This window comes from Ochotona princeps, chromosome 20, assembly GCF_030435755.1.
Source record: "Ochotona princeps isolate mOchPri1 chromosome 20, mOchPri1.hap1, whole genome shotgun sequence".
NCBI lineage: Eukaryota > Metazoa > Chordata > Mammalia > Lagomorpha > Ochotonidae > Ochotona > Ochotona princeps.
The window spans coordinates 29,837,338-29,861,604 of record NC_080851.1 but is presented as its reverse complement, the minus strand read 5'-3'; the positions used below and the strand labels follow the sequence as shown (position 1 = coordinate 29,861,604).

The following is a 24,267-nucleotide window of genomic DNA, read 5'->3' as shown; positions in this document are numbered from 1 at the left end:
ACCCCCTTGGAAGAGTACGTATCAGTCAGTGGATCCAGAGGCCAAGAGCTAGTGAGTCATAAGCACATGAGTTGTAAGAGGTTGAACTCCAGAGAACAGATCAGGCAGTGCAGCTTAATCCCATCACATGATCCGCCCCCAGGCCCTGGGCTCACCCAGAATAAAGAGTGGGTGCAGCGGGGCTGGGGAAGACGCTGCTGCTGCCTGCATGCACACACACATACACACAGGTGCAAGAGTGGGGCCACAGCAGTTCGGGGTGGAGACTGGCTTGCCTGGGAGTTCAATATGGAATCGCTCTACTACTTCCTGGGCTTTCTGCTGCTGGCTGCCGGATCACCACTCACCACAGCCACCCGTGAGTAACATCAGCTTCTCTGCGTTTAACCCATTCCCTCTGGCCATTGGCCCAACGGAGAGCTGCAGCTCCCATGGCCTGGCTCCTGTCCTCTTCAGCCAGCCCAGGGAATGCTGAAACTGCAGCAAAATGCACTCCCTGCCCCTCCACCCTCTATCCCTTCTTTGCAAAGTAAAACTATTCAGCTTTGCCAGTGGAGTTCAGTCACCACCCACTTAGTTGGCTTATTGCATTCAAGTTGTAGAGCACTTTTTGGCCTGTTTGTTCTCCAAATGCCAACCAAAGCCAGGAGCCAGGAACCCATGGCAGCATCCTAACCTCTTAAATGGCCACCTGTTGCCTTCCAGGCTGCGCACTAACAGGAAGCTGGAGTGAGGAGGTGAAGCCAAGACTAGAACCCAAACACTCCATGGTGGGATGAGGGTACCCCAACAGGCGCCTTAACCATTCAGGCCAAATCTGAGCCGGCCTAACCCAGCCTCTGTCCTGCATCCCACCTTGAGAAATCCTAGTTGTCAGAGAAGGAGACAGCCAGCCTCTGGCCAGAGAACAGAGCACCTCCACCGATTCATCTTTGGCGGCTATCCAACAGGTTTGGCATTGCATGAAACAGACTCCCAGCTGGTGGGTGGGCTAGCTCCTAAGCCCAACCCAGAAACTCCACCAGTCCTGGGAGGGGGAGGGGTGGATGCTGCCTCTGGGCCACCTGAGTGCCCGACCTGGGTTGCACACCAGGGAGCTGGGGGAGGCTTCTTGTCCCCTGCCAGAGGGTGGACGACAACCCCCTGCAGGTGGGATGCGAGTGCAGGTGGAGAAGAGGCAAGCCAACAGCAGGCACCCCTCCCCTGGCTCAGATGCTCTGGGGGGTCTCGACTTGCAGACAGCTCCAGGGACGGAGCCTGATTCTCTCGTCACACCAAGTGGGTGCTGAGTATTAAGGGCTGAGTACCCACCCTAGCTACCATGAGTACTGAGAGCCACAACCTCGCTCGCACCAGCTCACGCATCCCCACCCTGCAGGAACAGGGATCCGTGCAGGTTTGTTGGGGCATGTGGAGGAGACAAGCCTGCAAGCCCAGGCCCCTCTGGGCCGGAAGAACTCACCTCAAGCTGACAACTCCTTTGCCTGCCTGCTGGCCCAAACACATGTGTTCTGCCACCTGGCAGTGGCTAAAGGAGGCTAAATCCCCCTGGGACTGAATCTGTCCCAGGTTCCACATTCACACAGAGAGGGCAAGGAACTCTGCCCTGCCACACAGCCCTTAGAGATGAGGAGGCTGCCTATGGCACCAGCGTCCTTCCTAGTCTGTGGTGGAACTATCACCCCTACCCCGCTGGCTTGCCTTGGGTCTCTGGGTTTTCGTTGCCCCATTTACAAAACCGGGTAAAAGCGTTCTTAGAAAGTCAGCTTAGAAGAAGGTCCCGGGCCTGGGAGTGTTTCTGGAAAGGTGGGCCTGCACCCCCTCCCCCAGGATCGTGACCCACCCCTGGGAGGCTGCTCCCTAGGAAGGTGGGATGGGCAGGGTGGGATGAGCTTCTCTCACCGGGTCAGCCTGATAGGAGGGGTGTCCAGCACCCCAGGACAGGCACTGACATCAGCACTCTACTGGAGGGTTAGACAGAAGTCAGACCAAAGTCTCCAGCTTCCTCAAACTTAGCATGTCATGACAGCAAGCAGACCCGTGAGGGCTCCGCTGTGCCCCTTCAAGGCCACCAAACCGTGCTCCTTTGTCACAGTCCCATCACTCCCGGAATGCTGTAAAAATGCCATCAGACAGTGTGTTGCCTTCTAGGATTGGCATAAATCACTGGGAGAGTCCGGGAAGCTATTTTGTCTGCAGTTTATTTATCACTGGGTAGGGTTGCGCGGGATGGGTGTAACTAACCATGGCTTGGCTAACCATTCACCTGCTGAAGGATGTGGGGCTTATGCCCATTTAGGCTGTTGTGGATAAAGTTGCCAGGAACACTCCCATAAACATTTATGTGTGTGCACAAGTTCCCAGAATACATGGGAAAGGATACCATGGCTTAGGTGAAGGACCAATGTGTGTGTATTGTTTTCTATGACAACTAGCCAGAGTGGTTGCACTGTGTCGTTCCCTTCAGCCAGGGACAACTGATTCTAGTTCCTCTGAACCTTTGCCTGTGTTCTGCATGGTCATCACTTTTTACTGTAATCGTACCGACAGGAGCATGCTGCTACTTCTTCGGCTTTTAATGTGCATCCCCCTGTTGTCTACTGATGTTCTACATCTTCTCATGGGCTGATTTCTGTCATTCGTACATCATCTCTGGGGACATGCCTGCTCCTGCCTAGAACCCAGTTTCTAATTGAGTTGCCTTTTTTTTTTTTTAACATTAAGTTTTGAAAATGCTGTATTGATTCTGCATCTTGATCCTTTGTTGGAAATGTGGCTTGCGAATCATTCCTCCCAGTCTGAGCTGGACTTCTCAGCCTCTCCACATGGAATTTCTCAGAGCGGAGGTGTTTTTATGCTTCAGGGGCTGGGTGTGCAGCACAGTGGTTAGGATGCCGTTTGGGAGGTCTGTGTTCCACACTGGAGTTCAGTGTGATTTCAGTCCCAACTCTACTACTGACTCCAGTTTCTTGTGGGCACTGTGGGAGGTGGTGGCCCAAGCACCTGGGTCCCTGCTAACCAGACGGGAAGCCAAGACAGAGTTCTAGGCTGCTGGCTTCAGCCTGGCCCAGCCCCAGCTGTTGTGGGCATTTGGAGTGTGACCCACTGCATGGGAGATGTTCTCTCTCTCTCTTTCCCTCTCTCTCCTTCTCTCTCTGTGTGTTTGCCTTCCAAAATAAATGCATTGTTAAGAACCTGTACATTTGCATAAGGTACAACTTTCATTTTTTCCTTGGATGAATGTTTTTAGTGTCAAGTCTAAAAATTGCTGCCCAGCCCTCCAACTGAAGATTTCACCCCGGGTTTTTCTTTCTCTGTCTCTCCTCCAGGGCTTGCCATTTCCCCTGCACTGTTCTGCCTGTGTTGGATTGGGTTTGCAACATTGTTAACAAGCCAGGAGGGTGGACTTGGCCAGTTTCTTTCTGGCTTCCTCTTTGTCTTCCTTTGCCCCATGGCAATTCTCCTTTGGCTTTTGCATTTCCCCTTGACTTATGACATTTAAAATCCGAGGAGACATCTGTGTTTTGGTTACAGTTCTGGAAACACTTACTTTCAGGATCTGAGACAGAGAAGGATGCTGTGCAACAGTAGAAATAATTAGTCTGGGAAGTCCAAACAGTGGCTCTTCTCTTTCCACTCAGTGAGAGATGAGCCTGGTGGGGAGGAGTTGGGACTAAGCATGCAGTTTTTTCATGTAACTCAAGTGTATTCCCGGTTACAAACATATTGATAAACTCAAGCTTCCTGGCCTCAGTCTTTGGCCCCAAACAGGAACAATCCCACAAACTCACAGGACAGTTCGTTCTTGTCTGATATGAGGGCCTGAGCCTAGCCAGCCTGGTTAGTGGCAGAGCCACAGCTCGGAAGCAGGTGTTCTGAGTCCTGGTGCAATGCTCTGTCCCAGTTCAGTTGTTTTCCAGTAGGGAGGAAACCTCAAGCAGCATCTTCCTCCTCATGCAGTTAAGAGGAATAGAAGAGGGACTGGTACGGTGGCTAAACAAGCTAATCCTCCACCTGCAAGTGCCAGTAATTCATAGGGGCACCAGTTTGTGTCAAAGCTGGTCTACTTCACACCCAGCTTGCTGCCTGTGGCTTGGTAAAACAGCAAAGGATAGCCCAAGTACACCCATGTGGGTGATCCAGAAGAAGCTCCTGGCTCTTGGCTTCAGATCAGCTCAGCTCCGCTGTTGTAGCCATCTGGGAAGTGGACCAACAGATGAAGATCTTTCTCTATATGTCTCTCCTTCTCTCTGTATATCTGCCTTTCCAATAAAAATAAAATAAATCTGGCCTGGCGCGGCAGCCTAGCGGCTAAAGTCCTCACCTTGAATGCACCAGGATCCCATATGGGCTCTGGTCCTAATCCTAGTGGCCCTGCTTCCCATCCAGCTTCTTGCTTGTGTCCTGGGAAAGCAGTCGAAGATGGCCCAAAGCTTTGGGACCATGCATCTGTGTGGGAGATCTGGGAAAAGCTCCTGGCTCCTGGCTTCAGAATGACTTAGCTCTGGCCATTGCGGCCACTTGGAGAGTAAACAATTGGACAGAAGGTCTTCCTCTCTGTCTCTCCTCCTCTCTGTATATCTGCCTTTCCAATAAAAATAAGTAAATCTTTAAAACATAAAATGCATCATAAAAATAGAATAAAAGGAATTCATGAAGCAAAGCATCCATATGGCTTCTCTGAGCACTCGTCAAAACCATCCAGGAATGAAGAGCAGAAGATGGGATTTTCTGTCCTCTAAGAGTTAATGGTTGGACCAAGACACAAGGCCGTATAAACTGATGAGAGTACACGTCAGCGGAGTGGGAGATTAAAGGCTGCCACCACGTAGGAGATTCAGCTGGAGTTCCTGGGCCTGACTTCATTCAGCTGGGCCCAGTCCTAATGATTGTGAATCAGAACATACAAGGTTTTTGTCTGTCTCTCCTCTCCCAGTCACCTCTGCTTTCGCCTCTAGCTCTTCCTCTGTCACTCTTCCTTTCATACAATTAAATAAAACTAATCTTTAAAAAAAGTTTAAAACCCTCTATATCCAATATTGGCATATTAGATGTATTACATATGTACTTTCCAACCATATGAAATGAAATTTTCTTTAACTATGGTTGAACAAGTACTAAGTGAGAAATGAAATCAACGAAATGATGTGTTTGTCAAATATTGATGTAGGATTTCGTGATGTACTGAGCAGTGACAAACCCCGTGGCATTCTGAGCAAGCGCACCCCATTACATGGCTGGTCGTCCGACGAAAACAGCTGGAACGCAAAGCTCTACCCAGTGTGGAAGAGAGGGGACCTGAGGTGGAGGAACTCCTGGAAGGGTGAGCTCAAAGACTGCACTGCCACGACCCTCTTTTCCTGTCTCACTGAACCCTGTGGACTCTAGAACCTTCCAGATCAAGGGCTCAGGTTGTGATCAGGAGGGTCAAGGCTGTCGTAAGGAAGTTGGTTGGCCCCTGTGGCTGGCCGTGTGTGCTTCATCCCAACTGATACGTGTCTAAACTGCAAAAAGCACAATTTATTCTTTTAGGAATTTCCAAGTTGGTAGCTCTTGGGGAAATTTTGGAGGGAAAGAAGGTGTAGCCTTCTATGTGGTTAAGCACAGCAAGTGGAAGTGGTCACGGTCAGAAGACCTGTGACCCCGAAGACATTTATGAGCATATCCAAGGTGTGGTTTATCAGGAGAAAATAAAATGCTGAGCTTCCCGTTGTGACACATGGACGAGTTCCCCAGCCAGTCCAATTTAGAAGACATTTTTTTAGTGATCTTAAGTAAATGTTTTTTCTGTGAATATAGAATTCATCCTCTGATTCAAGATTTTTTTTTAATTCATCTTCTCTGAAAGCTGAAGTTAGGAATCCAGCAAATCAAAGACATTAATCAGGTTCTCTGGTCTCATAGATTTCCCTGGCCTCTCTGTGTGTGAGCGTGTGGGTAAAGGTGAGCAAAGATGTTGGTCACCGAGTGTCCCCTTCTCCTCTGCCCTAGGCGGCCACCTGCAGGCGGCCCTGACCAGCGACTCCCCGGCGCTGGTGGGCTCCACGCTGACGTTTGTGGTGAACCTGGTTTTCCCCAGATGCCAAAAGGAAGACGCCAACGGTGACATCGTCTATGAGAAGAACTGCAGGAATGGTGAGAAGACAGCAGTTCCCTTAACCTCGGGCCTCCCAGCTGCTTTTCAGAGGCCACCTTGCCACCCCCAGCTTTCCCTGAGCATCTGGTGATGGGCAGGCCGTGCTTCCGTGGCTCTCAACTGGGGGTTCTATGACCTGGATGCTGTTTTGGCTACTCGAAGAACAGCCAGTTGGGAAGATGTCCGCTGGTCAATTCAATATCTGCTGACAACTATTTTTTTCTAAGCAAAGGCTACCTGACTAGCGCCAATGCTAAGATGGCATGTTCAGGTTCTGCTTTGCCTGTGATCAGAGATAAGCTCTGTGTGTCTGTGTCAACGGGCACAGCTGAACACAAACCTATAAAAGCTACCTTGTTAGAATTGTTCATCCTCAAAAGAATGGAGCTTGTTCCTTAGACTGTTCGGTCAATGGAAAAGCTGTTTCATAATCCTTTTGTTACTCAAAGCTGACTTTTTCAGAACTTTAATGAAACTGTCAATATGCTCATTTCTTATTAATGTTCATCTTCCTAGAAGAGAATGTTCAGTTCTGTATGGGAAGGGGAAGAGTTAACTGTTTAACACATGTTGAGTGTTTAAGATTTTTTTTTCCTCCTCTTCTTTTCTTTAATTGATTTCCAGGGGTTGGAAGTTCAAATCAGTTCCATTCATGGTTGCTCTGTTTCCCATCCAGTTCCCTGCTCGTGGCCTTGAACGCAGCTGAGGAAAGCCCAAGTCCTTGGAACCCTACACCCATGTGGGAGACCCGGGGGAAGTCCCTGGCTCCTGGTTTTGGTAGGCTCAGCTCTGGCTGTTGCACCATTTGGGGAATGAACCAGCAGATACAAGATCTTTCTCCCTGTCTCTCTTTGTAACTCTGACTTTCAGATAAAATAAATCTTTTCTAAAATGATTTTTTTAAGATGCAGAGTTATACAGAGAGAAGGATGTGTGTGTGTGTGTGTGTGTGTGTGTGTGTGTGTGCTGAGTTGGTCCAAAGTCAGGAGCTAGAAGTTTTCTCTGGTTCTCCCATGAGTATACAAGAGTCCAAGAACTTGAGCCATGCTTTGCTGCTTTCCCAGGCCATTATCAGGCAGCTGGATCAGAAATGAGGTAGCTGGGATCCATACTCGTGCCCATACAGGATGTCAGCACCACAGGCAGAGCTTAGCTTACTACAACATGGAGTCAGCCCCCAAAACTGTTTTTTATGATAGTCTCAAGTGACAAGTATTCTGAGCACTTTGATATGCAAAAACACCATATGTATATGTATATGTGTGTGTGTGTGTGTGTGTGTGTATATATATATATAAATTTATAAAAGCAATAGAGATATTTGAGGATAGAAAGGATCCAGCCTAGGACAGCAAGACCCCAGGTAAGTCTGAAATGTGTGCCTGTACCAGAAAGCAAGGAGGGACTCAAAGTCAGTGTCAGCTTCAAGGAGCAAGTGTTGGCCACACTGGGGGACTGTTCAATCAGGAAATGGATTAGCATCTGTCACGTACTGATGAGTAGAAAGGCCTCCTCAAACATGTTGGTGACCCAAAGAAGTAAAACATGGAGGAACAATTCCAGATGGAAGGATACTGACCATGGACTATTGAACATAGATGACATGTCACATAAATGTTAAAGCAAAGATGCATGAAACACCCAAATATGTTCCACCTGGATTCAACCACTACAGCACTTCACCATACTTTCATATTGATAGATGATGGATAGATGCTGTTTAGCGGAACATGCCAAGAAAGAAGTGGCCACATGGAATACATCAACCTGGACTAGCCTGTGGGAGGACTGCAAGGGGGGTGTGTAGGGAAATACCTTCATCCTACCGAACTGACAACCATGTCTTTGGGAATAGAGTCTTGAGGTTAAATAAGTGTAGGGGGAAAAAAGTAATCATCTACAGATATAGTATGTTGAAATGGAAAGATAAAGCCTGCTGTCTGGTCTGAACAAGGTGATGATTCAGAAGGCCTGTGGGAAAGCAGACCAGGCATGGGTGTTCGGGCACTGCAGGTGAAGCATCCCTCAGGACCCTGGCACCCCATTTCCAAGTGCCAAGGGTGGAAGTCTCAGCTCCACCTCCTGCTCACACACACACAGGTGGGACCCCGTCACCCATCTGCATGCTGACTTGTTGGAGTTCTGCTCACCCAGCAACTCTGCAGCAGGAGAAGGAGCAAATGTGGCGTTCCAAGCCCAGGTGACAACACTAGTTTGTTTCTCTCCCTCTCTTTAGACACCGGCTCATCCACTGACCAGTATGTCTACAGCTGGACGGCCTGGTCAGAGGACAGCGACACGGGCAACAGCAGCGGCCACAGCCACCACAATGTGTTCCCCGACGGGAAACCCTTCCCTCACCCCCACGGCCGGAAGAGGGGAAACTTCGTCTACGTCTTCCACACGCTAGGTGGGCCATCTTCCCCACCCTGTAAATCTCTCTCCTTCTCTTTCCTTCTCATGGAGGTGAGCATCATCAACATGGAGCGCTCAACATGGACAGAAGGAGGGAGAGAAAAGTAAAACTCTGGGCCAGGGTGTGTGGTCCAGCTGTGAGATGTTGCTTGGGGTACCCACACCTTATATCAGAGTGCTCAGGGTTCAAATCTGGGCCCCATTGCCTGTCCCAGCTTCCTGCTTCCCTGGGAGGAAGCAGTGATGGTGACCCCGCCATCCATGGCTTTGGCCTGGCCCAACCCTGGCTATTGCAGTATTTGGGGTGTGAACCAGTAGATGGAAGATCTTTGTCTCTCTTAAGTAAATAAACACAAATGAAGTGTGATTGACACTTCAGAGGTGCGCATTCATCTTTAGGTGTTTTCTGTACTGACATCTCTCAAGCTCTGCGTGCACATTCATTTGTGCTTGCTATCAGGAGTGTCTGCCTGACCGCAGCATAAAGAGATTAAAAGGTGCTCCCACACATTATTTCAGTGGTTGCACTGTATTCCACTGTGTAGACATAGAATGATCTAACTGCCACTCTTCCCTGACATAGCCTTCCTTCTTTTTTTGAAAAGCATTTATTTATTTTTATTGGAAAGGCAGATTTACAAAGAGAAGGAGACACACAGAGAGAAGATCTTCCATCCACAGGTTCAATCACCAAATGGCTGCAATGGCTGGAGCTGAGCTGATCTGAAGCCAGGATCCAGGAACTTCCTCCAGCTCTCCCACATGGGTCCAGGGTCCCAAGGCTTTGGGCCATCCTGTACTGCTTTCCCAGGCCACCATCAGGGAGCTGGATGGGAAGCAGCCAAGACACGAGCTGGTGCCCATTTGGGATGCCAGTGCTTGAGGTGGAGGATTAGCTAATTGAGCCACCACACCACCCTCCGTCCCCACTGCTTTTACTTTTTTAACCGTGATATTCACGTTACTTTGTGATTGGTCAAAAGGTTATTTTGAGGAGCAGCAGTTTGAGGGTATTAGCCAAGCTGCTTCATTCTTCTTATAAGCGTTACCAGGTGCTACTTGGAACTGAGGCTGTAAGGAACTGCTACCAGTCAAACCACCTCCAGAGTGTGAGAAAGCTCTGGCTGCTTCAGGTGGCTTCCTCACAGCTCTGAAAAAGGCAGTAATGATGTGCCTGTGGCACAAAGTACAACACACAGCAGGTATTCTGACATCGCCTTTAGTCCTTGGAAGCTGCTGTTGCGCTCAGTTACCACGTGGTCCCTTGGATCCTTTCCTGGAGCAGCTCATGTCTGCCAGCACTCCAGATTCACTTAGTCCAGTTCAGTTCGCACTAGCTTCACCAGGTCAGGACCCCAGCCTGGGGCTCTGCTGGCTTCTCCCCAAGACTGCCACCTGCAGCTGAGCACTCACAGGTGTTCCAGCAGTCGGGCGTGTTCTTGTCTCTCTGTACTGAGACTACTGAGTTCCTCAGAGCATCACTTGGGCCCTGCAAGATCCCTGCTCTGCCTCACCCATGCCCCTCGGGGAAAGCAGAGCCACGGTCACACCTCCCCAACTCTGGGCAAACCTCATGGGTGTGGCCATGTGACATGCCACCCCACATGATCAGCACCCTGCTAGGGTCCTTGGTTTTTGCCAGATCATGCCAGCCTCCACCATTAGATTAGGCAAGGCTGTGAGCCCTGCAGAAGTGCTCACATGGGTCAGCCCCAGGCAGCTAGAGCCAGGAGGGCTGGAACAAGCAAACTGGTGACTCCAAGGTATCCTACAAATGTGTTTGTGGAGTCTGCTGTTCCCTTTTGCTTCTAGCTTATTCTATGTCCCTTTTATCATCAATCGTATTTTTACAGGCAAGGTTTCTAGAAAATGGAGGATTCTAGTCCCCCTTTTTTAAGATTTATTTATTTTTTATTACGAAGTCAGATATGCAGAGAGGAGAGACAGAGAGGAAGATCTTCCATCCAGTGATTCACTCCCCAAGTGAGTGCAATGGCCGGTGCTGTGCCGATCCGAAGCCGGGAACCTGGAACCTCTTCCAGGTCTCCCACGCGGGTGCAGGGTCCCAAAGCATTGGGCCGTCCTCAACTGCTTTCCCAGGCCACAAGCAGGGAGCTGGATGGGAAGTGGAGCTGCCGGGATTAGAACCGGCGCCCATATAGGATCCCGGCATGTTCAAGGCGAGGACTTTAGCCGCTAGGCCATGGCGCCTGGCCCAGATTCTAGTCCCTTTATAAAAACTGCTTAATGGTATAGTTTGAAATCATACTATTATAAAAACAAGAAATCATACTATTAGAAAAATGAAGTCGATTTTTGGATAAATAATTGTTCCCTTGGATACCTCACCATTGTATCAAATGTGTCTTCTGTGGAGCTGGTGTTGTGGTGTAGTGGGTTAGGCCAACTTCTGCAAAGCCAGCACCCTAACTACTCCAGTTCTGTTCCATCTCCTTGCCAGTGTACCTGGAAAGTCAGCAGAAGATGGCCTAGGTGCGTGGGCCCCTCACCAACATGGGAGAAGCTCCTGGCTCCAGGCTCTGGGCTAGCCCAACCTCAGCCATTGCAGCCAGTGTTGCAGGCATCCGGAAAGTGAATGAGCAGATGGAAGATCTCTCTCTCTCTCTCTGTCTGCCACTCTGCTTTTCAAATAAATTAGTAAATTTTTAAAATGTACTCCACCCTAATTGGAGGTTTACGTGAGCGTGCTTCCCTGTCAACTATGTAAATCATATTAAAAATAAAATTTTTTAAATTTTAAAAATTAATTATCTAGGGGCCATGAATGTATACTTCAGTGTCAAACCACTCAACTTACAGAAGGAGCTTTATGTGTAGTAGACGAAAGGCCAACCTCCCTGGAGCTCTCCCTTGTCACACCTGCCATGTCCTTACTGTCACTTTTTATGCTTTTAGTCATTAACAGTCAACTGTAGCCCCCAAATTGCTAACATTTATCTGTACCTTTGAGAGAGAGAGAGAGTGCATTCACATTACTTTGTTCTGTAGCAACAAGGACAGTCCCTCAATAGTTAAAAAAGAAAAAACAGATGTAAAAGATCAGCTTGTTTTCCTGCTAAAACTTTTGCGATCCAGGCATGGTTTTTGCATCATGTGCATTTTTTCATGAACTTTTGTATATTGTTATGATTTTTTTTGTACATTTGTTATGTTATTGTAATTTGACGTTAATGTCTTGCTGTGCCTCATTTGTAAGTTAAATTGTGTCCTGGGTGTGTCTGAACTAGGAAAAACCATAGCACACACCCACTACGGCATCTGACTCCAGGCATCGGCCAGAGCTCTTGGCCAGGAAGGCCTCCTGTGCCGGACTGGAACCCTGGTTCTGCTGTATGTGCAACTGGCCCCGTCTCCCCTGCCGAAGCAGCACTTTATGCCCAGTTCCAGCCCAACGCCCCAGTCCTATACAGACCACAGACCGTTGGGTGCAGCCAATTACCCAATGTTGCCTTTCTCTCCAAGGTCAATATTTCCAGAAGCTGGGCCGCTGTTCTGTGAGACTCTCGCTGAACACAACCAACGTGACCCTCGGCTCTCAGCTCATGGCAGTGACTGTCTACCGGAGACATGGCCGAGCGTTCTTCCCTGTCGCCCAGGTTAAAGACGTGTATGTGGTGACAGGTGGGTGCTCTGGCTCCTGGGTCCCCAAGGATGAGCCGCTTGGTCCTGTTGACATCGGAGGGTTCAGGAAGCGCCAGCTCCCAGCATCCTGCACCCCCGCTGGAGCCTCAGTGTTGAACCATATTCCCCTCCAGCTGTGCTTTCCGGAGTAGCTTGAGAAAAACATGCCGGTGGGAAGGGAAAATAATAGTAATAATAACAATGAGTTATCCCCTAACTTTAGATTATTTTTTTTTTAACTCTAAGAGCACCATTGAAATTTTCCACTTCAGATCAAGCAATCACAGACCGTTTCTTTCTTCCCTTGGGTTGGTGGTTCAATTTAGATCACATTCCAGTCCTTGTGACCATGTCCCAGAAAAACGACCGAAACGTGTCCGACCACACCTTCCTCAAGGACGTCCCCATCACATTCGACGTCTTCCTTCATGACCCCAGCCACTTCCTCAATGAGTCCAGCGTCAGCTACAAGTGGAGCTTCGGGGATAACACCGGCTTGGTCCTCTCCAGCAACCATAGCTTGAACCACACGTACATGCTCAACGGCACATTCAGCCTCAACCTCACCGTGGAGGCCACAGCGCCTGGCCCTTGCCCTCCGTTCGTGCCCACACCTCCAGCCACGTCCCCAGTGCCCTGCCCTTCTCCAGGTAGGTCCTTCTGCAGGGGGATCCTCGAGGGGATGCTTTAACTGCTGCCCAAACACCATGCAGGTGGTGCGGCTAACTTCCAACTTCAAACGAGTGTGCCAAGTCTCCGTAAGAAGACTTAATTGTTTTTTGGAAAGACTGAATTAGAGACAAAGAGAGACCTTCCATCAACTGGTTCACTCCCCAAATGACCACAATGGTTGCAGCTGGGCTGGTCCGAAGCCAGGAGCCTTTTCTGGGTTTCCCACATGGGTGCAGGGACCCAAGAACTTGGGACCATCCTCTACTGCTTTCCCAGGCTGCAAGCAGGGAGCTGGATGGGAAGTGGAGCAACCAGGACATGAACCAGTGCCCATATGGCATCTCAGCACCCCACTGAGTAGATTTCAAAAGCCATTGGAAGCTTTTAGAACAAAGAAGAAAGGAGAATATATTTACAGTCACTTTGCAAACAGAGTTTGAGGGATGATTCATAGAAAGTTTTTCTTTTTAGAAATTTTTATTTTCATTGTCTCTGCAAGGCAGAAGAACAGGCAGGCAGAGGCAGATCCTCCATCTGCTGGGTCACTGCCCCAAAGGCCCACAGCAGGCAGGATAGGCCAAACCAAAGCCCCAAGCTTGGTCAGTCAAGGTTGGCCAGTCCAGGTTGGCCACCCCTGCTGCCTGCCGGGGTGTGCAATTGAAACCTAAGGTCCAAAGCAGAGCCAGGGTTGAAGCAGGCATTGCAAAAGTGGGAAGCAAGCATCCCCCGCACTGAATGTCCCTCTGTGGGGAGCTCTGTGAGCCTGCTGACTGGCACCAGCTCTCACCATGCCCACAGACACTGCCTGCCCACACCCACCCCCGTCTGTTCTGTGTATTTTCCATGCTTCAGCGCTGCGAGAAGGCACACTAGCCCCTGGAATGGGCCAGGACCCCTCCCTCATCCTTACTCCACCCTTTCTCGCACCACACCCTTGTTAGTCCCGGCCATGCCCACGCCCATCGCATCCTCAACCCAGTGCCCCACATGACCCTAGTCAATTCCAAAGCCGCAACCCCAACAGAATCTCAGAGCTGGACTGTCTGTCTTTTTAAATTGCTCTGGATGCCAAACCTGATTAATGAAATACCTCCCTCCCAGCAGTGGTCTACCTGCCACCCCACCCTTCCCCAGCAGGCCAGGCGGGCCTGTCTTGGCATCCCCAGGATGCACCCATGCAGCTATGGGCTGACATTCTCTCCTTGGTCACAAGAGGGAGCCAAACTCCAGCCCTCGGGAGGACACCATTGGGCTCCTAGGAATTCTTGCAGTTATTTTTCAGTAATTACTGAAACTTGTTAGCTGTAAATAACACTGTTCCCATAAAGAATGTGTTAGTGATAAAGTAGTTAAGGATGATCTCTCCTTGAATCCAGAAATGTCTAAATTAAGACAACGTGTGCCATTATGGCTGATTTTGATAAACTCTTTTCTGAAATGTCTTGGATGAAAAATAATGCATGCTCCAAGCAATAGAGATGTCTGGAGTGAGTTTCCTGTTCAGAACGAAGCTGTATCAGTTACTGGCAGTGTGTCTGTGCTTTTACATTCTATATAAGTACCTTGGCCCTGTTGTTTTGGGGATTTTGGTGCGTGCGTTCATACTGCACTTGTTACTCTACAGCTTGCCTCCCCCACCACAGACACACTTAGCAAACATCATATGTATCTCTCATCCTATACCATGGCCCCAGAGTGTCCCACAAATGGATATACTTCCATGTGTTTCCCCATTCTCTGATTGATGGATGAATAGATTCCTCCTAATCCCAACCCCAGGTCCAAGAGTATGAGACCATTTTCACTTTTTTTTCCCCTCGGGCTGTTCCATCATAGAACTTTATTTCAGTATTTCTTTATCTACAAGTGTAGATGATTGTCTTACTACGCACACAATAATCTACAAATGTCTTCAGCATTGAGAAATTTTTCAACGGGGGCAGGCCTTTGGCCTCGTAGCTAGGATATCCAAGTCCTGTATCTGGAGCCCCGGGTTCAATTCCTGACTCTGACTTGTGACCCTAGGAGAGGCTGTGGATGGTTCGAGTAGCTGGGTTCCTACCACCCACAGGGAAGGCTGGGACTCCCACCTTGTGGCCTTCACCTGGCCCAACCCTGGCTGCTACAGATCTTCCTCTCTTCATCTATTCCCTCTGTTTTCTCTGCCTTTCAAATACATAAAATAAGGTGGGGGTTTTTTTAAGAGTTTTTTTTTTTTTCTAGAGAGCTTGCCTGGCTACCCAGACCAGATTACCAGACTTGAGTTAGTGAGCATGACATTACTATTAATTTTTTTTTAACCAAAGTCCTGTTCTCTCTGCTTTGGTCAGTGGCTTCACAATTAAGCACAGATGAAAACAGAGACCAAGTGCAGCTGCAAGGGTGAGACAGAAGCAGGCGGCGGGGGCAGCCAGGTGCCTGTGTGCTATTTGTAAGTCACAGACGTCTCCTTCCTCAGCTGGCGGTGCTGGTGTAAGTCCGGTATCCAGTTACTGATTGTATACATGACACACGCTTGAGGAGACCACAGATGGTTCATGGAAGGGCCAGCGTCATGGTGTAAAACTCCAACTGCCATGTGGAGGGCTGGCATCTCCTGTCCCAGCACTGGTTGGAGTCCTGGCTGTTGCACATTTCTGATCTAGCTTCTTGCTCATGTGGACCTGGGATGCACTATCAGATGACCTGAGGCCCTGCCACCCTCAGGGGAGATCTGGACGGAGTGCCAGGCTCCCGGCTTCAGCTAAGCCCAGCCCTGGATGTTGTGGCCACTGGAGAGAGAATTAGCAGGTGGAAGATCTCTCTCTCTCTCTTTGTCTCTCTCTTTGCCACTGTGCCTTTCAAAGGAATACATAAATCTCTTTTTAAAAATTCATGGAAAACTCTCTCTTAAACCATGGACCAAATGGAAATAAAAGGTGTTTTTTGTTTTTTGTTTTTTTTTTTTTTGCTGCAATAAATAAATAAAGTTCATGGACAGAGGAATTAAAAGTATGGAAAGATTTGGGTGCAGAAATGTTTACTCATAACACATGGGAAAAGCCTGGTGCATACATTTCATGTTTAATTTTACACCCAGATTAACTCGTACTTCTAACCTCACTGCCCCATGAACCTTTAGTAGTACCCTTCCTTGTCATGTCACAACACATGCAGAACTTCTGAATTCTCCTAGAGACTCCAGCCTGCCTACATCCTTCTGTGGGTGCCTGGGACAGCAATGTGCAAGTCAGGATGCTCGGTCCTTTCCCCATCTGTCTTTTAAAGGGTTCATCCTCCCCCACCCCCCAGGGGCCTTTTAACCAGTCAACCAGTCAACCATTCACAATGCCTGAAAGACTCCTTATGCGACTTGTAGGCATTCTACTCAAGGCAGAATCAGTGATTTTGATTATCTGATAAGTCTTTTTCTTTGTTTTTTTGTTTGTTTAAAGATTTACTTGATTCATTTGAAAGAGTTCCAGGGAGTGAAAGGGATGAACAGAAAGAGAAACAGAGAGAGAGAGAGAGAGAGAGAGAGAGAGAGAGAGAGAGAGCTCTGTCTGCTGGCTTCATGGGCCAATGCTGGTGCCCATGTGGAATGCCAGTGTCACAGCTGGCAGCTTTACCCACTATGCCATGACGCTAGCCCCAACATTTTTTTTTTCCAGAAAAGGGTTATGAGTTCCTGCTCTAAATGGACTGCTCAGATCTGTCAGCCGAGAATTTCACAAGAATGAACTTGGTCATTTTCTGGAGAGGAAACAGTGACCTTAACTGCCTCCCTCCCCTGCCCCCCTACACTTTTGCTGTGGAGCACACCAGTTAATCTTGGAATAGCCTGAGCCAGTGTTCTTCCATCACAGCCAAAGATTCCCAGTGACACTCAGGGACATTCCCAAGAGCCTGCCCAGCCACATTTCCCACGTGTGTTGTGTGGTGTGTTTAGTCTAGGAAAGGCCTGAGAAACCCCCTCTGGGCACTGCAGTCACATGGCAGGTTCAGCCTGGCTGCCTGCTGTTAATTTGGTGCAGAAGTCTGAGCCAAGCATGTAGAGATTCATACAGATGGACCCACATGAAAAGTTGAAGCTCTATCAAAACACATGACGTAGGCAGCATTGCAGCACAATAGAGTAAGCCACCACCTCAATGTAGGCTTCCCATACAAGCACGGGCTCAAGTCCCAGCTGCTCCACTTCTTTCTTTTTTTAAGATTTATTTATTTTACTGAAAAGGCAGATATACAGAGAGGAGGGGCAGAGAGAAAGATCTTCCATCTGATGATTCACCCCCTAAGTGGTCACAATGGCTGGAGCTACGCCAATCCAAAGCCAGGAGCCAGGGACCTCCTTTAGGTCTCCCACGTGGGTGCAGGGTCCTAAGGCTTTGGGCTGTCCTCCACTGCTTTCCCAAGCCACAAGCAGGGAGCTGGATGGGAAGTGGAGCTGCCAGGATTAGAACTGGTGCCCATATGGGATCCTGGGGCCTGCAAGGTGAGGACTTTAATCACTACGCTATCGCGCTGGGCCCTAGCTGCTCCACTTCTAATGCAACTCCCTGTTAATGCATCTAGGAAAGCAGCAGAAGATGGGCCCTGCCACCCGCAGGGAGGCCGGGTGGAGTTCCAGGCTCCTGTCTTTAGCTTGACACAACCCAGGCTGTTGCAACCATTTGGGGAGTGAACCAACTAATAAATGATTCTTTCTTGTTTTGTCTCTGGCTTTCAAATAAACAAAACAAATCCCTTTTTAAAATATGCCTGGTACAACAATCATGATGAAATCAGGCAGGCCAGAGGAAATGAAACCATGTGAGGGTAGTTCACAAAGTTCATGAAAGTGTGTACCATGCAAAAATGATGCATAGATTTCATAGATTTTTTTTTGGCACCAAGATAACTTTATCTTTTAATTCTATTTCCATAAAGTTTTAAAAAGTCTATTCATACTTTAATTTGCACAGCAAGCACTCTAGGCTCACATTCTCATGTGTAGAGTTTGGATCACAACCTGTACACCTGTTGCAAGCTCACCAGCTACTCTCAGATCTAATTATTCATTCTCTCCAGGACCTGCTAATGCCAACTGCTTGGAGCTGAGTGAGAATCCTGTTGGAAGCTGCCAGATTAACAGATATGGCTACTTTAGAGCTACCCTCACAATTGTGGGTAAGGCTGAGGGCCAGGGTATTGGGGGGTGGATGTTCACTCAGGTCCACCTGTGCGTGAGTTGGGACCCTCATAGCTTCCCAGCTGCCCACCCTGGACGTCCTTAGAGAGCCTGACGGAAAGAAGCCCCTCTGGGAAGCCTGCCCTGGACTACCACTGTCCCAGCAAGCTGCATGACTAGGAGGTGAAGGACAGCTAGCCATGAGTTCCCCCAAGTTCACACTCTTCCACCATGTCATACCTCTAGTGTGTAAAAGGCAGTGAGCAGATGCCCACACATGCACAGCTGGGCATTCTGGGCAGGGCCAGCTGAGAAGGCAGCTGTATGCCTGGGCTGAGGCCCCTCGCTCTGGAGAAGCTGACCAAGCCCTCAGGAGCATGGGTTGATGGGGGTGGCTGCACCTGCCCTTGGGGTGAGGGATGCAGGGAAGGTTCCTCTTTTCCTCAACACCTGCCAGAGAGGGTGTAGCTTTCTAACAGAGACACAGACTCTGTAGATGAAAATCCAGATTGGACTTGACAGCAGCCCAGTCTGACTTTGAGAATGTCGCATGGATGCATGGGTGTGTATCCCAGCTGCTGGAACTGATGCCTGGGTCCCATGCCTTCTGTGCAGCCAGAAGGCGCTGGGCTCTGACTGGGTTAGGAGGGCGTCTGAGTCCCCTGCAGCTTTGGTGACGGAGTGCTCCAGCTTGGGAGGCATCTAAACAGTTCATGCATGCTTCTCACAGCTCTGCAGGCGAAGTTCAAAACCAAGGCTCTGGTAGACATGGTGTAGGCCAAGAGCCTGCCTCCCTGGAGTGGGAGAGGCAAGGGCATTGATCCCAGCACCTAGCACAGGCCCTGTTCCCTCCCTCCCCATAATGCTATCTCCTGGGAATGAGGGTGGGGTGTTCAGATTTCAGCTTACAAATTTCGGATGTCGGGGGACCCAAACATTGCTCCCATGTCATCACTGTGGTCACATCCTCTGTGTTTTTCTCTGCTGCTTGTTCTGTTAAGAGGGAATCCTGGAGGTGAACATTGTCCGGATCGAGGAGGTCCCTGCTCCCCAGCCCGGCAGCTCGCTGGTGGATTTGGTTGTGAGCTGCCAGGGAACGTGAGTATAGCCACCCTGCAAGCTGATTGCAGGAACCCCGGACCGAAGAGGGAGGACCCAGGACTCTGGGAGGCACAGCCCAGCACACACTTCCTCACTAGAGCTGGAAACTGGTCAGGACTTCAGCTGTGGGTTAAGGAGGATGTGTGTGACAAGTGGGTACAGGCCAGGAGGCTGGCTCAGGCTGTCTGGAGCTCAGGCCAGGACACTGGCTCAGGGCTGACCTGGTCTCCCTGGCACTCCTGGTGGACAGGAAGCCTGTGTGGGACTGTCATGCACACGTGAATAGTAATGCCTTATTTGCTTCTCTTTCTATGACTTGCAAAGCTGTTTCTAATAAGTTATATGATTTATTATAATTTGGTCACAACTCTTTATAACAAGCTGAATAAAAATAAATATATGGATATGTATCAAATAGCTGCTTGAATAGACATTAACTAATAGTTCCAATTAACTATACACTAAAAATCAGTTATACATAGATACAAATTCATAAAATATATGTCTACCTGTGGGGTGAGGGGAGCAGCAGCCCCGAGGCCGGGTAGGACCCTGCCTCCTCCTGCTGCATGTAGATGGAGCTCAGAACCCAACCTGTCGAAGAGCTGACATCATGTGGCAGGTCAGGGCGAGGTGGTCTGAAGAAGGAGGGGACTGTACTCAGTTTTGTGAAGAAATGTCATGATTTCTCGTGTTTAAAGTTCTTGTTAAGTATGAGCATCCTGGGCTGGCATAATGGTTCAATTGGCTAATCCTCTGCCTGCAAGCACCGGGATCCCACATGGGCACCAGTTTGTGTCCCAGTTGCTCTACTTCCCATCCAGCTCCCTGCTTGTGGCTTGGGAAAGCAGTAGAGGACGGCCCAGAGCCTTGGGACCCTGAATCCATGTGGGAGATCTAGAAGAAGCTCCTGACTTCAGATTGGCTCAGCTCCAGCCATATGGCCCTTTAGGAAGTAAACCAGTGGATGGAAAAACTTTCTCTCTGCTTCTCCTTCCCTCTGTAAATCTGCATTTTTAAAACCAGTGTCAATGCTGCAGGCTGGATTCCCAGCTCCAGCTCCTGACTCCAGCTTCCTGCCAGTGCAGACCCCGGAGGCTCAAGCAGCGGGGCTCCTCCACCCTCACGGGAGATGTGGATTGAGTTACGGCTGGTTGTGTGTATTTGCAGGGGAGTGAATCAGTGGATAGAAGCTAACCTTACCTTTCTTTCCCACCCTCGTTTGTGTCTTCTCGCCCACCGTCTCCCCACCACAGCTTCCCCACTGAGGTCTGCACCATCATTTCTGACCCCACCTGCCAGAGTGCTGGGAGCTCTTGGTGTGACACCGTGGACATCAACGAGGGTGAGGGGTGCCTGCTGACCGTGAGGAGGAACTTCAGCGGTTCAGGGAGGTACTGTGTGAACCTCACCCTGGGCGATGACACCAGCTTGGCCCTCACCAGTACCTTCCTCTCTGTCTCCAGGAGAGGTGAGGCTTCTTTTGTGGTTCTACAAACATTGCCGGTTGCAGGTGCGCGTCCCATGCTTAAATTTATGGAAGACTTCACAGTCAGTGTCTGACTTTATTTCTGTGTAGAATGCACTAAATTCCTGTCCATGAGGATTTGAGAACTGCCGCTAAAATCCGGCAAGAAATCTCCTGAGGGGGATGCTGATCAAAGAGGGACTCAGGAAAATAGTGGCCAGAGAAAAGGCTTTGGGTGGGAAAAGTCAACCTTGACCATGGGCTGGCAGGAAGGGATCTGACCACTGCGTGCTCCAACGGGCTAGTATTTCAGCAGAAAAGTGTAAAACCTAATACCAAAAAAACAGCAGAGTAGAGACTCCTCAGGGATCCTGGGCGTCCACCTGGACACGGACATGAAGCAGGATGAGACGCTGCTAGCGAGAGCCCTCTTTCCCTCCAGAATTCGATCCAGCACCTCTCCTCCCTGATATATATATATATTTTTAAAGGTTTGTTTATTTGGAAGCGGAATGACAGAGACATACAGTGAGAGAGAGATCGCCCCTTGGCAGGTTCACTCCCCACTGGCCATAACAGCCAGGGCTGAGCCAGGCTGCAGCCATGAGCTCCGTGGGGGTGTCACAGGTAGATGGCAGGGGTCCACGACACGGGTCAGCACTCCCACATGGTATGGGGTGTCCCAAGCAGGGAGTTAGCCCATTGTACTCGCCCCTACTCCCCTCCTCAGCATCCTTATTTAGATCTTCACTTTAAAAAAAATCCAGCTGCTAGCCCTCCTGCTGCTTGGAGCGGTAAAATCTGAACAAAGTGACTAAAGGATTTCATTTAGAAATTTGCATATACTGGTGGCATTGGATTTCCCTGAATCCAAAATTAGGACTCTTCCTAATTACTCCAACTGGATTTTTGTCCTGACTGATCCTTTGGTAAGATCCTCCACATCTTCCTTCCAAGATGGGCTGCCCGGTTGGGATGGGGAAGCCAGGTTACATGGTGTGCACCCCACAGGGGGCGTCCTGCCCCTGACACGGCATGCTGCCAGCTACAACCCCATAACTAACTCATCGCAATCATTTGGACCTGGAGCCCCTCTTGTGCAGAAAAATATACTGAAACATTTGCTGATCCATGAATCATAGTCAAGAGAATCCTGCTTCTTGCAGGGTTAGGGGTCAGCTGGTGACAGCAGGGGAGAGGAAGAAGGCAGCCAGGAGGTACCTCTGTGTCCTGCGCATCTGAGCTGCTTCCCGACCGTTCCCGGCACTGCTGGGATCACTTCCCTATGTGGCCACCGCCCCAAGGTTTTCTTTTTTTTTTTTTTTAAAGATTTATTCATTTTATTACAGCCAGATATACACAGAGGAGGAGAGACAGAGAGGGAAGATCTTCCGTCCGATGATTCACTCCCCATGTGAGCCGCAACGGGCCCGATGCGCGCCGATCCGATGCCGGGAACCTGGAACCTCTTTCGGGTCCTCCCACGCGGGTGCAGGGTCCCAAAGCTTTGGGCCGTCCTCAACTGCTTTCCCAGGCCACAAGCAGGGAGCTGGATGGGAAGTGGAGCTGCCGGGATTAGAACCAGCGCCCATATGGGATCCCGGGGCTTTCAAGGCGAGGACTTTAGCGGCTAGGCCACGCCAGGCCCACCCCAAGGTTTTCGAAAATCACTCACAGAATCGTAACTCATGCCATCAACTCTTGCTCCTCAGAGTTTGCAAACTGCTGATCTCTGGAAACTGATGTTTTGCTTTTCTTTATAAAGTGAGAAATCAATTTAGGTGTCACCCAAGTCATTCTCAAAAACCACAATCAAGCTGGAGGGGTGGCGCAGGTGCCACCATGAAGGACCCCCCCACACACACACACCCAGGTGCCTGGTTCTAGCCCCATCAGCTCCCAGGTGGGAGGCCTGGATGGAGTTGGCAGTGCGTGGATCTGGCTGGGTGCAGCCTCAGCAGCTGCCAGTATTTAGGTCGTTGTCTCTCTCCTTCTGTCTGCCTTTCAAATAAATGAATCATTTCTTCTTTTTTAATGGAGAAGATGACACACACACACACACACACACACGCACACACACAGAAAAAGCAGAGGAAGGAATCTTTTTAATCCAGTGAGAACTGCCCTTGGATAGCTGGGATTTCAAAGGGAGAATTTCAGACTTGTTGATTAATTAAAGGCAAACCCTTAAGCTTTATTGAATTCACTGGTTGATCCCATTGGTTGTCCACGAAGGACTCAGTCAGGCAATTCTCTCGGTGCTTAATACTTGCGGTGTCTACCCGGAGCCCAAAACAGTTCTGAGCCTCGAGTGTAGTGCAGACAACTCCAGCGCAGAGCGGCTGGGCTTTTCCTGGCTGAACAGCAAAGCAGGGGCACCTGACTGGCTGAACAGCAAACCAAGGAGCTGCAGCTGAGCAGTTGGCCCAGTCTGGGGGCTGCCTGTTAAACGTGGCTCCTCTGTTGGCTTTCAGTTTGCTAGTGGGCTAAGGTTGAGGATGGTTGTTTTAGCACGAGCAATAATGGAGAACATGAACTGGGGCCAAATGGGTTCTGTAGTGCGGAGGGTGCTTGGGAAGGCGCCTGGCCTGAGCCACCGCACGTAGACCCCTGCGGGAAGCCGTGGACACCCGGGCTTGCAGCCCACCGAGCAGGGCGCCGCGCCATTGGCGCAGACGGTGCGTGATTGGAAGGTGAGGATGGATGGACGCCAGCAGGCCACTGAGGGGTCCTTGCAGGGGACACAGGGCTGCGGGCTGGGCCTGAGGGTTGATGGAAGAGAGGGTTTCGGTACTGGCCCAGTTGCAGGCATTAGGGACAAGCTGGGGTGTGGTCGGGTGTCCACGGCGCACTCACGGGGCCTGAGGATGGAAGCTGCAGCTGACCGGCACTTCCCTCTGTGCTTGTGCAGACTCAGCGTGGCCCCTGCAAGCAGTGGACGGCATCCTGATCGCCGCTGGCTGCCTGGTCCTGTGCCTGGCTGCTTTCTCCGTGCACCTGTACAGGTAAGGCCCTGCTTCTAATTCCGTGTCCTTAGTTAAGTAGCTTGTTCAGGCACCTGATAATGGTGGTGATGTTGAGTTTGCCTTTAAACCTTGTTTTGTGTGTGTGTATGTTGGCTGGGGGTGGGGAGGGTCGTTTTTGAATGATGAATTCCAAACGGCCCGTTATTTTTGCTGCAGTTTTTTTTTAATCTCCCCAATGCTACCTGCTGTCAGCCATAGAGTTGTGCCTACCTAATCTTCCAACGGAAGTAAGCATGAAGAAGGGAAATGTTGCAGGGGTTTGTTGTTTATTTGTTTTTTGCTAACAGAGCTGTCTTACAAGCCACAGCTTAGGTTATATGGAATTTAACCATTTGCACCTGGCTTGAAACATTATGGAAAGTAATGTATTTCAGCTGAATCTTTCACTTTTTTTAAAAAAAAAATAACTGTCTCGCACACTGTTTTCAGAAAACACAAGGAATACAAACCAATAGGAAGTCACGCCGGGGGCACGGAGGAGGGCAAGGGCCTGAATGCCTTCCTCGGCCACGCCAAGGCCGTGTCACTCCCAGGAAACCAGGAGAAGGATCCACTGCTCCAAACCCTTCCACAAGCTCTCTAAGTCGGCCCCTCACTCTCTCCCGCCACTTGTACAAAGAGTGTAGCTCCACTTTTTTTTTAAACTAAATATTCTTGT

General features: G+C 49.6%; 1 protein-coding gene across 1 annotated transcript; it reads left to right on the top strand.

The window, feature by feature from the left end:
* The first annotated feature begins 228 nt into the window (after positions 1 to 228).
* Positions 229 to 24,201, top strand: GPNMB (glycoprotein nmb). Its single transcript, XM_004582560.4, has 11 exons — positions 229 to 358; positions 5,171 to 5,323; positions 5,992 to 6,135; positions 8,373 to 8,546; positions 12,035 to 12,193; positions 12,520 to 12,843; positions 17,915 to 18,013; positions 19,016 to 19,112; positions 20,372 to 20,586; positions 23,495 to 23,588; positions 24,039 to 24,201. The coding sequence occupies exons 1-11, from the start codon at positions 289 to 291 to the stop codon at positions 24,190 to 24,192; spliced, it is 1,683 nt and encodes a 560-aa protein (XP_004582617.2). The 5' UTR covers positions 229 to 288; the 3' UTR covers positions 24,193 to 24,201.
* Positions 24,202 to 24,267: the final 66 nt, after the last annotated feature.

What these genes read in the sequence shown, in the direction of transcription:
- GPNMB (XM_004582560.4), top strand. Translation starts at nt 289, where the DNA reads ATGGAATCGCTCTACTACTTCCTGGGCTTTCTGCTGCTGGCTGCCGGA. An exon ending in CTACGTCTTCCACACGCTAG is followed by an intron (nt 8,547 to 12,034) that starts GTGGGCCATCTT and finishes TTTCTCTCCAAG; the next exon opens with GTCAATATTTCCAGAAGCTG. An exon ending in AGCTACCCTCACAATTGTGG is followed by an intron (nt 18,014 to 19,015) that starts GTAAGGCTGAGG and finishes TGTTCTGTTAAG; the next exon opens with AGGGAATCCTGGAGGTGAAC.